Source organism: Eriocheir sinensis, chromosome 37, assembly GCF_024679095.1.
Source record: "Eriocheir sinensis breed Jianghai 21 chromosome 37, ASM2467909v1, whole genome shotgun sequence".
In the NCBI taxonomy this organism is placed as follows: domain Eukaryota; kingdom Metazoa; phylum Arthropoda; class Malacostraca; order Decapoda; family Varunidae; genus Eriocheir; species Eriocheir sinensis.
Window position 1 is genome coordinate 14,334,223 of NC_066545.1, and position 12,133 is coordinate 14,346,355.

The 12,133-nt window shown below is 49.3% G+C and overlaps 1 protein-coding gene across 24 annotated transcripts; it reads right to left on the reverse strand.

Moving 5' to 3' along the window:
* Positions 1-970: 970 nt before the first annotated feature.
* On the reverse strand, positions 971-11,294 carry LOC127008304 (uncharacterized). Of its 24 annotated transcripts, none has more exons than XM_050880166.1 (6): positions 11,240-11,294; positions 9,800-9,916; positions 7,341-9,581; positions 7,221-7,250; positions 7,131-7,160; positions 971-7,100 (listed from the first exon to the last, which is right to left on the reverse strand). In XM_050880166.1, the coding sequence occupies exons 3-6, from the start codon at positions 8,947-8,949 to the stop codon at positions 3,385-3,387; spliced, it is 5,385 nt and encodes a 1,794-aa protein (XP_050736123.1). In that variant the 5' UTR covers positions 8,950-9,581; positions 9,800-9,916; positions 11,240-11,294; the 3' UTR covers positions 971-3,384. The 24 variants fall into 24 exon arrangements, with proteins under 24 accessions (XP_050736123.1, XP_050736118.1, XP_050736119.1 ...); XM_050880161.1 differs by having other exon boundaries at positions 7,191-7,250; XM_050880162.1 differs by having other exon boundaries at positions 7,311-9,581.
* Between the last annotated feature and the right edge of the window lie 839 nt (positions 11,295-12,133).

Here is a 12,133-nt window from a genome sequence, read left to right on the forward strand (position 1 = left end):
AGAGAACAAGGAGGGAGGGAAAAGGAGAGGGGAGAGGAGACATCCCAGTTAGAGAGGACAGAAAAGGAGGAAGGAGCGTGAGGGAAAAATACTGCTGGTGAAGACAGGGAAGGGAGTGACAGGAGAAAAAGTAGACATCCCAATAGGTGAGGAGAAAGAGGTGGAAGAAGTGAGGGAGCATTACTGGAGGTGAGGACGAAATGAATGATGGAAGGAAAGTAGATATCCCAGTGAGGAAGGACAGAAGGAGGGGGAAGAAGTGTGAGGAAGCATTACTAGGAGGAGAGAAAAAAAGACATCCCAATAGGTGAGCAGAAAGACAGGGAAGAAGTGAGGGAGCATGACTGGAGGTGAGGACGAAATGAGTGATAGGAGGAAAGTTTGGGGTCAAATTACAAGACATTTCGTCACCCAAGAACACCTATTTCACAAGGCTTTCGCAGGAGTTGTGGGCATTACCAGTAGTAGTTGTATGACCCTGGTGGTAGTCTGACCCTTCCTCTGTACCTTGAACCTGAAGAAACACTCATTAGAACCTGACTGACCCCCTCTTTGACCGATAGAAAGAGATGATGTGAGAAGCGAAAGTGTCTTGACATACCGACCTAGATATCCCAGTGAGGAAGGACAGAAAGAAGCGGAAAGGAGTATGAGGGAATAATACTGCCATTGAGGACAAGGAGGAAAGGGAGAGGGGAGAGGAGACATCACAGTGAGAAAGGACAAAAAGAGATGGAAGAAGTGAGGGAGCCTTACTGGAGGTGAGGACAAGATGAGTGATGGGAGGAAAGTAGATACCCCAGTGAGGAAGGACAGAAGGAGGGGGAAGAAGTGTGAGGAAGCATTACTAGGAGGAGGAAAAGTAGACATTCTAATAGGTGAGGTTAAAGCGAGGTGGGGCCTAAGGACGGGATGGTTAGCGGCTCCTGGTCTCCTTGGTGGGGGCAGCGTGGGGTAAGCAGACTCTCCGTAACAATGATACTGTTTATGTCACCGCTACACAGCACGAAGCACACTGGTTCACTAGAGGTGGCTCTTAACAAAACGTTTGCAAATCAATGCCCATAAGGTTGGCCTCTACACTACAGGGCAGCCAAGGAGGGGCGCCGAGGCCGGCCGCTCAGGGGAGGACAGACGGACACAGCAACTAATGTGAACAGCTGGTGTGAGAACATCTTGATTTGGAATGATAACCTGGGAACATGACAATACTGTAGAAGGTGAATACTGTACATCAATTATCCTCCGACGTGTGGTTCAGGATCTAATGAATGTATGTACGTACGTATGTATGTATATGTTAAGGAGGTGAAGACTGTTCATCAATTATCTTCTGATGTGTGTGGTTCAAGATCTAATGAATGTATGTATGTATGTGTGTGTTAAGAAGGTGAAGACTACATCAATTATCTTCTGACATGTGAAGTTAAAGATCTAATGAATGTATGTATGTATGTATGTATGTGTGTGTGTGTGTAAGGGTGTAATATATATAAGCACTGAATGAAGAAAGAAATGCAATAATTGAACAACTCTTTCAATTGCACTAGACTCAAATATCCAATTCAATGTTGCTCCATATTTTGTCTCTGACTGTATAATAGAAGTGCAAATACAAAATTCATTAACTATATAAAAGTAAATAAAATATAAATATCCTTTCAGTTATCAACAATGGCTTTGATAATTCTCTTATAAAACTATTCAATATATAAAACAAATTTACCATGCAATTTTTTTTAATATAATTCTGTCATTCAACAAAAAGTGAGTACAAGAGGAAATGAGAGAAAGAAGGACAACAGCAACACAACCTGGGGAGGACACAGTGACAGTCTAACTCCCAGTGAAGTTGTCTGGCTGACAGCTCATGCGCGTCACAGTCAGGTACTATCAGTGTATCGCTACCCGAGGACACACCCAGCCCCTCCACCCTAGCTACGCTCACATGCACGCACGCACTCACTCACTCACTCACTCAGTCGACACTCACTCCAAGCTATGCGGTGAAAGACACATTAGTTTTGCGCTGTAAGCTGAGAATAAAGTGTTACTTGACTACACTACACACAACTACATCTGCAGGTTCCTGTGGGTTCTACAACAGCGGTACAAAGCCTACGAGCTGCCTACAACTCACTACAAGCACTGGGCACAGAGCTGCACGACCCCAACAAAACACTGCAAGCAGCTATGGTTCTTGCAAGTGTGTGTACAAATAAATGTAGAAATATTTAAAAGAAACTCCTGCATAGCTTTGTTTTCACTGCAACAGTGTGTCAAGCTTTCATGTAACATAATGCTGGGGTGAATTTGTTTATAAAATACCCAACATACCTACGGCTAATGAGACAGCCCACTCCAGCAGGCAGTAGTCAGCTGCCTGATCAAGGGGCTGCTACCGACCTTAAATATAGTGATCTGGGAAGGAGATTCTCAGGTTAAAATGTCCACCACGGGCTGAGACACTCACCAAATTGCATCACCTCCTGTACCATGTTGCTCACACTCTACACGTATTCGTCTACTCTTCAGTGCTATATCGGTTAGCTAGTATGGCATCTCTTTGTTACGGCATGCAGGAAAACCAGATTCTAACACTGACTGTACTGAGTATGAGAGGCACACTGTGACTTGAATAAGTTGGGTCACTGAATCATCACATAATCTTTGCATGGATAAATTCAAGTGAGACGGCTGTTGAATTTCTCCAAGAACCTGATCTCTGTTGCATCCCTTTCTGTTAGAACAAGGTTTTCCAAAAAATATAGATTGTCTCTACTTGAACAACAATTTTAAATTTCATTGGCAATCCACATTTCATATATTGCCAAAATTCAGTTCCTTAAAGTAATGCCAATAGGTATACTCAATATAGTTTTGCTAAACTTCTCCTTATGATAGACAATTTGTAATAATTTGTATTATCAGTCAACAATAAAATCTAACTTATCACAGTCTTCTCATTGCTCACACTGTAAACTACTAAACAGCAAGTAAGTGTCCTTAGCCAACACCATCTTTGCACATCACTGGTTGCTCTCCGATAACTGTCTACCTTTGCACTTTGTTGCACTCACCGGCGCTGAGTGGGAGGGAGAGTTCTTTGAGGCTGCACGTGTACGATGCACTAACTATTTCAGCTGTGGTGTCACTAGCAAGACAGAGGTAAGGTGGAGCTTCCCCCCACACCTAAAGATTCTGGTAATGAAGGTGGGTACCCAAACCCTCACAGCTATATACCTAATTTACACTGGTCTCCATTTTTACCTCAAATGTCTGAAACTTAAGTCTTATATGGGACAAAAATATTGGGTCAAGCTCAGAAGATTTCTCTTTGTAGCCTGAATACTGTATTTATCTACGCTTCATCTCATTCTGCAGCTAGCTGGTGGTGGCCACCCCCTCCCGCACGCTGCCAGTCTGTCCATCCTGCGGGCTGCTCCTGCTGCCCTCCTGCTCACCGGTGCATCCTGAGCCACGGTGCAGGATGCTCCCCGGGTCTTCACCTGGAGCACTCAGATGGTAAGTGGTCCTGCAGTGGATTTCTTTGACATCATCTGTTTCCCTCCTGGTGGGGCCCAAGAGGCTGCAGCCACCTCCTCTCTCAGCCTCTTGCCCTCCTTGGCTCATGGCAGAGAGGCCACACTCAGGCCGACCTTCCAGCTCCTCACTGGAGACCTTTTCTTCCCTCTTGGTGGGGCCACAGGGGGTTAGGTTCCCTGGTCCCTCTAGGTGTTCCATTTCCCTGTTTATTGCTTTGTTTCCTGATGCTGCTATGTGCTCCGTGTCCCTGTCTGTGGTGTGGACGCTGGACAGGCTTTTACTGGAGGTTTCCTTGCCACGGTTTGTGCTGGAGAACTTATATGATTCTTCATAATTTTTCTTATTTCTCTTTGTGTTACTTTTGCCACTTTTGATTTCAACTTGACTCTCTGCGGCAGTGAGTTTGAAGACATATGGGTCGTCCTCGGCAGCTGAGGTTTCTTTGGTCAATCTGCCACCGTTCGTCTCCCCCTTGGCCCTTAGCCCCTTGCTGGGTGCAGAGGCCGTGGAGGTGACTTTTTCACTTTCCACTTTCTCTGTGTAGGCAATTTTTTCACTATCCTTGTTTATTTTTTCTAAGGTAGAGAGGATGGAGTTGAGGTTTTGAGATTCTTCTTTTGCCTTGGCAGAGCTGAGAGGCGTTGAGGTAAGATTTTTACTTTCTCTTTTCATTTGTTCTGTGATGGAGGGATTTTCTTTATTGGTGGAAGGGGAGCCGGAGGAGATGTTTTCACCTCCTTCTGACTGTCCCTCACTTTCAGTGGCTGTGATGGCGTGACTAGAGGCACTTTTTTCACCCTCCTTTCTTTCCCCGTTCGCACAGAGAGTAGAACCGTCTGCCTTCCTCCCCTCCCCTTCCTCTCCTCCTTGTGCTGGCTCTGAGGACATGTCAGAAGTCCCCTTGGCTGGTGCAGTGCCCCCCTCCCCTGAAGCTCCTGTGGTGCTGGCCACCTTGCGTATCACCAGAGACAGCGGGGACCCCTCGGAGGAGACACACTCGTAGCTGGACTTGGCGGTGGCATGACGCTCGATAGCCCTCAGGAGGCGGTCGTGGCGGACAGAGTGGACACGGCGGTGGCGGGAGAGGGCGGTGGCAGTGGTGAACGCAGCGGTGCAGTCGGGGCAGGCGTGGGGGCCGGGCGTGCGGTGGTGCTTGTCGTGGCTCCTCAGTGCCGCTGCCGAGCTGAAGAATGCACCACAGAGCTTACAGGCAAAGGGCGCGGCATCATTGTGACGGCGAATGTGACGCTCCAGGTGGAAGGCGCGGCGGAAGGTGAGGTGGCACAGGTGGCACTCCAGAGGCTTCTCCCCGACCTGGTGGATGGCCTGGTGCCGGGCCAGGTCTGAGGGCGTGAAGAAGCGCATTCGGCACTCCGGGCAGGCGTGGCGGCGCTCCCCGCTGTGCCGCCTCACGTGTAGCTGCAGGTGGCACTTACGCACAAAGCCAGCACCACAAAGCTCACATAGGAAGGGCCTCTCCCCGCTGTGGGTGCTGGCGTGGCGCTTCAGCTCAGTCGCTGACCTGAATGTGAAGGGACACAGGTGGCACTTGTGAGGGCGCTGGGCTGCTGCTGCTGCAGCGGCCCTCTCAGCCATGGCCGCAGTCTTGCTTTGCCGTCTTTTCTTGGCGCTGCTGGACTTCCTGCCACGCTTGCTTGCTGCTGGCCGGGGTTTCTGAGGCTTGGAGGGAGGCGGGGCTGAGGGTTTGGCTGAGGGCTTGGCTGAGGGCTTGGCTGAGGGCTTGGCTGAGGGTGGAGCTGCAGGAGGGTTCTTGGTCTCGGCTTTGGCTGGGCATTCTTTAAGAGGTCCTTCTGGTTCGTCTGTCTTAATATCCACCGGCTTGGGGGCCTCCTGGGCTTCCTGAGCCGCCTGGGTCTGGCGCTCCTTCTCCATCTGGGCCAGCCGGTTTGCCTCATTCCTCCTGCGGCACGCATCGCAGGTGTTCTTCCCCTTGGTGTTGTTGGTGGGCACCACCCAGGCAGTGCGTGGCACCCCCATGGCACCAACACCCGTTCCTGGCGACTTGTTGGCGGTTGAGGCTGCCGTCTTCCCCGAGGTGGCTGGTGAGGGAGGGGGGCCAGTGCAAGATTGAGGTCTGGCCATCCTGCCCTCACCTGGTGGTGGTGGTGGTGGGTGGAGGGCTCCCTGGCCCTCCTTGGCCCCGGGTGTTGCCTGGCATGGCTCACCTTTGAGTGTTGCTTGGCAGGGGCCATTCAGGGGTGTTGGCTTGTGTTCCTCTGTGTGGGGCATTGCCTCCTCTGCTGGAGGGTTGTCATCTGGCTGTGAGAGGCCCGTCACCTCCCCCTCCCCCTCCATGAAGGTGACGTCGCAGGCCACCAGCGGGGGATCACAGTCAGAGTCGTCAGAGTCTGCTTCATTTTCATTTGCCTCCGGCACCCAGGGTCGCTCCACCTCAGGCCCATTGTTAGCCTGGATGTCAGGCACCTCCAGAGACCCAGGGATCAACGAGTGGGACAGAAGGCGGCTCACCTCCCCCAGCAGGAGGAGGTGTCCCAGGGAGCCATCAGAGCTGAACAAGCTGCCAGGAAAGAGGCTGTGATCCAGCTGGCCAGACTGTCCCCCATACTCTTCTTTCTCCTCCTCTTGCCGCTGCTCCTGCACCTTGAGGAAGGGGATGCGGTCTTCCTCGTCACTCTCGAAGCACTCCACGTCATCCTCAAGTTCCACGAAGGAGTAACTCCTCTGCCGCAGGTTACGTTTCTTGATGATACACACGGTTTTGCCTCCCGGCCGGTACGTCGTGTCCGGCTTATTCTTCTTGTTGCGCCGGCCATTGCGCTGGGCATCCCTGGACGGTGGCTGGTCCTTACTGTCCCCCTTTGGGTCTCCTGCATCCCCATCCAGCTCCCCTTCCTCCCCTTCACCGGGCACCTTGGGGCCGGGTGCCTGGTGGGTGCGGCGCTGGTGCCGCAGGAGGCAGGAAGAAGTCACAAAGCAGACGCCACACAGACCACAGATGTGGCGGCGGTCCTCCACATGGCGCCGCATGTGCACCTCCACGTGGTCCTTCCTCTTGAAGCAGCGGTGACACAGGCGGCACTGGAACGGCCGCTCCCCACTGTGCACGCGGCTGTGGCGAGACAGTTCATAGGGTGTTCGGAAAGAGGTGTCACACTTGCAGCACTTGTAGGGCTTCCTGCCGGGCTCACACGCCCCGAGGCACTCCCCCGGCACCCCTTCATCACTGATAAAGGCGTACTCATCCTCGCCCGACGGGTATGATCCCATGCCACTGGCATCACACTGCGTCTCTGTGCTCACCATCTCGGGTTTGGGTGCCGGGGGCCTGGAGGGGTCACTCACCGGCCCCTTGCCCTCGCCACCACCCGCCAGACCCTCCTTGCCCACAGCCTCACCATCCTCTTGTGTGGAGTTTTCTTGATTACTCTTCCTCTTTTCCTCCGACTCCTGCTTGGGTTCTACAAGTTTTCCTTTGTCAGTATCTTCCTTCTGTTCCTCTTCTTTGACAGCTATGCTTGGCTCTCCTGCAGGAGTGTCTTGTGTCTTGCTCTTGATGCAAGGCTCTGCTGCACCTCCAGCAAGAGTTGTTGTGTCCCCTGCACCTCCAGCAAGGGTTGTTGTGTCCCCTGCACCTCCAGCAAGGGTGGTTGTGTCCCCTGCACCTCCAGCAAGGGTGGTTGTGTCCCCTGCACCTCCAGCAAGGGTTGTTGTGTCCCCTGCACCTCCAGCAAGGGTGGTTGTGTCCCCTGCACCTCCAGCAAGGGTGGTTGTGTCCCCTGCACCTCCAGCAAGGGTGGTTGTGTCCCCTGCACCTCCAGCAAGGGTGGTTGTGTCCCCTGCACCTCCATCAAGGGTTTCGGGTGTTTCCTTTTCTTTGTCTGGTACTGGCGGGCTCTCGGAGGGTTGTACTTGGCTTGACATTTCTGCAGGGGGGACGTTCAAGCTTTCTGAAGTACCAGTCCCTTTTTCTTGCAGCACAGGCAGTGTTGATGGCTTTATAGTGTTATCCTCTATGCAATCTTTCACCTCAGAGTCTTCCTTACTGTTTATGGCACTGATTTGCTTCTCTACCTTTGCGGTTTCCATTTGTGCCAACCCTGTGCCAACACACTGATCTGTTTTTTTGACGTCTTCTGCTGCCGAGACACTGTTCTGCCCTTCTGACGCTCCACCTTCACCACTTGTGGGTCCATCCTGACTCAGATTCATGTGATTTATTGTTTTGTCATCTGTTGCTGAGACGCTGTTCTGCCCTTTTGCTTCAGTAGCTTCTTTACCTTCAGCACTTGTGGGTCTGTCCTGACTCAGATTCATGTGATTTATTGTTCTGTCATCTGCTGTTGATGAGATGCTGTTCTGCCCTTGTGTCTCTACAGCTTCTCCACCCTCAGCACCTGTGGGGGCGTCCTGACTCAGATTCTTCAAGTTTTCACAGTTTACTGTTTCTTTGACACTGCTCTGGCTCTCTCTCGCCCCGGGTGTCACATTGGCTGTGTCTGTGGCAGTGTCTGGCCTCATTCTCTTGACATCAGTCACTCCTGTTATCCCTGAAGCATCATCTAGACTGTTTCTCTTGACAGCTGCCAAATTTTCTGAAGCCAAAGAACTATTTTCAGTAACTCTTTTGGTGTCCACAGCACTGGTAGTATTGACAGCAACACAAGCATCCTGCTTCAGCCTCTTTATGACGGCCTCAAGGGGCTTCATGCCACCACCATCCTGGTTCAGTCTCTTGGAAGGTGCCGTACAATTTCTTTCAGCTGCACTCTTTAGGGTTTCTCTCTTGGTACTTATCGCACTGCTACTTCCAGTCACACTAGCTTGTGTGGGTGGAACTTTAATACTATTATGGCTCTCTCCCTTTTGCTGCGCCATATTCAACGTCTTAATGTTACCGCCCTGTCCTTCTTTCTTATCACCTGCCATATGCAGGCTCCCTGAGGTGATGTCATGGCTCACTCTTGTCAGATCTAAGGCACCAGAGTACCCTTGACCTTCCCCAATAAACCCAGGAAACCTGGGAAAGGCCCCTGTGGCCCTGTTCCCACTCCACCCTTGGACACTGGTCTCAGCCAGGTTTGCCATGGCTCTTCCTTGGCAGTCCTGCCCGAAGGATGGCACGCTATAGCTCCCGATGGCACCATCTTTGACACTTGGTATCTGCAGGCTTCCCAAGGGTGGAGCGGCACTCTCCACCTTGGTGAGCTCTGCCACAGTGAAGCCCCTGGTGCCGTTGCCTTGGTTTCCTCCCACCACAGCCGGCATCAGAAAGTTTCTTGTGCCACCGTCTTGGTTCAAACTTTTGACTCCTGCTTCTATCCTCCCCGAGGCATCTTCCCTGTTGTGCTGAGGGACAAGTCCCGCCCCGACTCTCACTGGTGCCCCAGGAGCCAGCTCTCGTCCTTCACACTCTCCCTTCATCCTCACGGTCTCCTACGTGCCTCAGTTCACAAGTTGGATGATATTCACTACAGAACAAGTGTAATTTTGGAGAGCTATAACAACAGTCAAGGTAAAAGCAGGAAAAGGCTTTCCAGCCCTTCAATGTTTCTTTCAGTTCCCTTTTTGTATGACAAAGGAAATAATGCTGAGAAACATTATGGAGCTAACATCAATAAACACTTTGGAAACAAATAAAGATACTGTATGTAAGTAATGGATGATAAAGAGTTAGGTAACAAAAGCAAAGGAATTATAATATGACCAGAAAGTACTGCTGCTTAGATAACACCAATCTTTGTCATGTTGATATGTGGACACTGTAGAGCTGGACATGTTGTCTCATAACATGTAACCAAGAACTGTATGTGACGAGTCTTCACCAAAGTCTGCTAAACCCTATGAGTATTCTGAGATTTTGTGACTTATGAGTGGAACAAAGGGCAAGACATCTGGGAGATCATACTAATAGTTCAGTGTTGTTGCAGATCTTTCAGAAATGAGAACTGAAAAGTTGTGATGTCAGGACCCCGGGTCTTGGGAGGAAAGGCCAGCTGACTAATCTTGGCTCAGTGGGTGGCTGGCACTCCTGCAGGCTGGCACACTGGTCTCACCTGCAATGAACAAACTCATAATTCCTGGAATACTAAACAACCCTCATGATATCTTTAGGGTGTTCACACTAAAGCAAGGTCACCCTGGTAACAAGGCACCAGCGATGCACCTTTCCATAGTACCAGCTCAGGAAAGTGAAATGTGGTATGCAGATAAGCAACCTTGACTGAAAATGACCTCCTGGGCCTGTCCATCAGCCCTGGCCCAACACACTCACACGTCAGCCAGTCTGCCGGCAGTGTCCATCCATTGCTGGGGACGGCATGGTCTCCTCTGCCTGTTGGGTCCCATCTTAGCACAGAATCCTCCTCTCAGATGATGACGAACCACAAGTCTGCAAAGGATTGCAACAATAATGCATGTACAGCCTGAGTGTTGTTTCCTGACTGACAGGATGCCCCACACTCTAGGGCTCCCTTTGGGCGAGTGGTCCTGAACCACGCCGCAGCCACAGTCAGTCAACCTCCAGTCCCCAATTAGTGTGTGGGTGGATGTAAAGCAGCTCCCATTTACTGTTTGGAACTGACCTCTCAAGATTTAGATTATCAGTTAGAATATTTGTCCATGTTCCTCATCTATCTACTCCCTTTCTGCACATTCTTCCAACTTTCAAGCTGTCCTGACATAACTCAGTGTTCTCCTGTCCAGTCATGATAATTTCTCCAGCCAGCAATAAGCTTGCTTTCCTGATGATTCTGGTCAGGCTCTGAGGCACATCATTGAAAATTAAATCTTTCCTGACAAAGCAATAAATTAGTGGAATGTACTATGAGGAGCAGTTGTGAGCCAAAAATGTTCAGTTTTAGAGAAAATGAGAAATTTGTTTCAAATGACAGGAAACTACAAGTTTGACAAAATCATCTAAAAATGAAAATAAGTAAAAACACACATGTGTGATGATAAGGTATTAAATATAAATGATCATATAATCAATGGGAATCTAACAAACAAAATGACACAATAGAAAATTGCCCAAAGAGCTGCATTTGAGATGGAAGAAAATTCAATTTCTCCAAAATGACAATTATTGGTAAATGGAATATGTTGACAGGATACATGAGTTTGAGGAACTGTATGATAAAGTATTACACACTGAGCATGACACTTGTTATAACAGATGTATACACATACACACACACACACATACACAGTAATATTGGTGAGCTATTGGTGAGTGCTACAGAGCTAAAGATAGACGAACTAACACTACAATCCTAACACACCCTTCCACACAGCCTGCCACAGCCACAGGGGGCCGGGCACACACCCCCAGGCACACAGAGGGCGCCGGGCAGCCATGGGGGACAGAGCCACAGGAAGGGGGAGGGGAGCCACACAGGACGCTCACACACACACGCACACGCACAGACACGCACACAGACCGACACACACACAAGCAGGGAAGGACAGACAAGCAAATTAACGAGGAGACACGGACGGACAGGCTCGGATAAATTAGAGAAACGCCAAGAAGTAGACAAAGAAGATTTATCCAAAGGGTCATTCCCCGATGCTACCCAAGCCACTGTTCTTCCTCGCCCCCACGGCCTCACGCCTCCCCCTAACCCTTACCCAAGCCTTAAGTAATGTTTGTAGATCCTAAATAACCGGAATTTAAGGGTGTCATCCATTAATTTGGGCAATAATGAGAAAATACCTGTTTTTGGCGGTAAATAAGGTACCGTCTTCTGCTAAGGACGAACGGACCATCTTCACCACAAAAGGGTTCGAGTTATTTCCCTATTAAACCTATAAATAAGTCGTGTATCTCATTGTATCTCACCCTAAATATATCTCGTACTCATGCCTGAAGAGATGCCGGTCTATTTGGGGTTGGTGTCTCGCTTAATGAGTAAATTAGTTAATATTAAGACTGTTCGTTGTGCTTCCACTCTCATCAATCCTATTTATTATTGATGAAATTTCCTGCTAAATTAATTATCAGTTTCTCGTCTAAATAGCATGAACCGGGGCAGCAATAGCGCCTTAAATGGATGAAATAAAGGCTTGGTAGTATGATAAAGCGTTAGAATGCGTCTCTGTGCCCTCAAAAGCGTCCGTTGAGGTGAAAAATGTGAAAATATATCAGAAAGGAGAGTCAAGGGCAGGTCACTCCTATAAACATGTCCACTCAAGGAAAATAATTAAATAGTAAAGCCTTAAAGTGTTGAAATAAAGGCCTAGTAATACAATAAAGAAATGCTATGTGTCTTTATGCTCTCAAAAGCGTCCGTTGAGGTGAAAATGTGAAAATATATAAGAAGAAAAGAGAGTCAAAGGCAGGTCACTCCTTTAAACATGTCCACTCAAGGGAAATAATTCAATAGTAAAGCCTTAAATGGTTGAAATAAAGGCCTGGTAATATTATAAAGGAATGGGATGTGTCGTTATGCTCTCAAAAGCGTCCGTTGAGGTGAAAAATGTGAAAATATATAAGAAGAAAGGAGAGTCAAAGGCAGGTCACTCCTATAAACATGTCCACTCAAGGGAAATAATTCAACAGTAAAGCCTTAAATGGTTGAAGCAATGGGATGTGTCGTTATGCTCTCAA

Excerpts from the sequence above, each read along its gene's own strand:
- LOC127008304 (XM_050880144.1), bottom strand. The coding sequence starts at position 8,949 with ATGAAGGGAGAGTGTGAAGGACGAGAGCTGGCTCCTGGGGCACCAGTG. Across the intron at positions 7,251-7,280 it reads CACAACCACCCTTGCTGGAG|GTGCAGGGGACACAACAACC; the intron begins GTGCAGGGGACA and ends CCCTTGCTGGAG.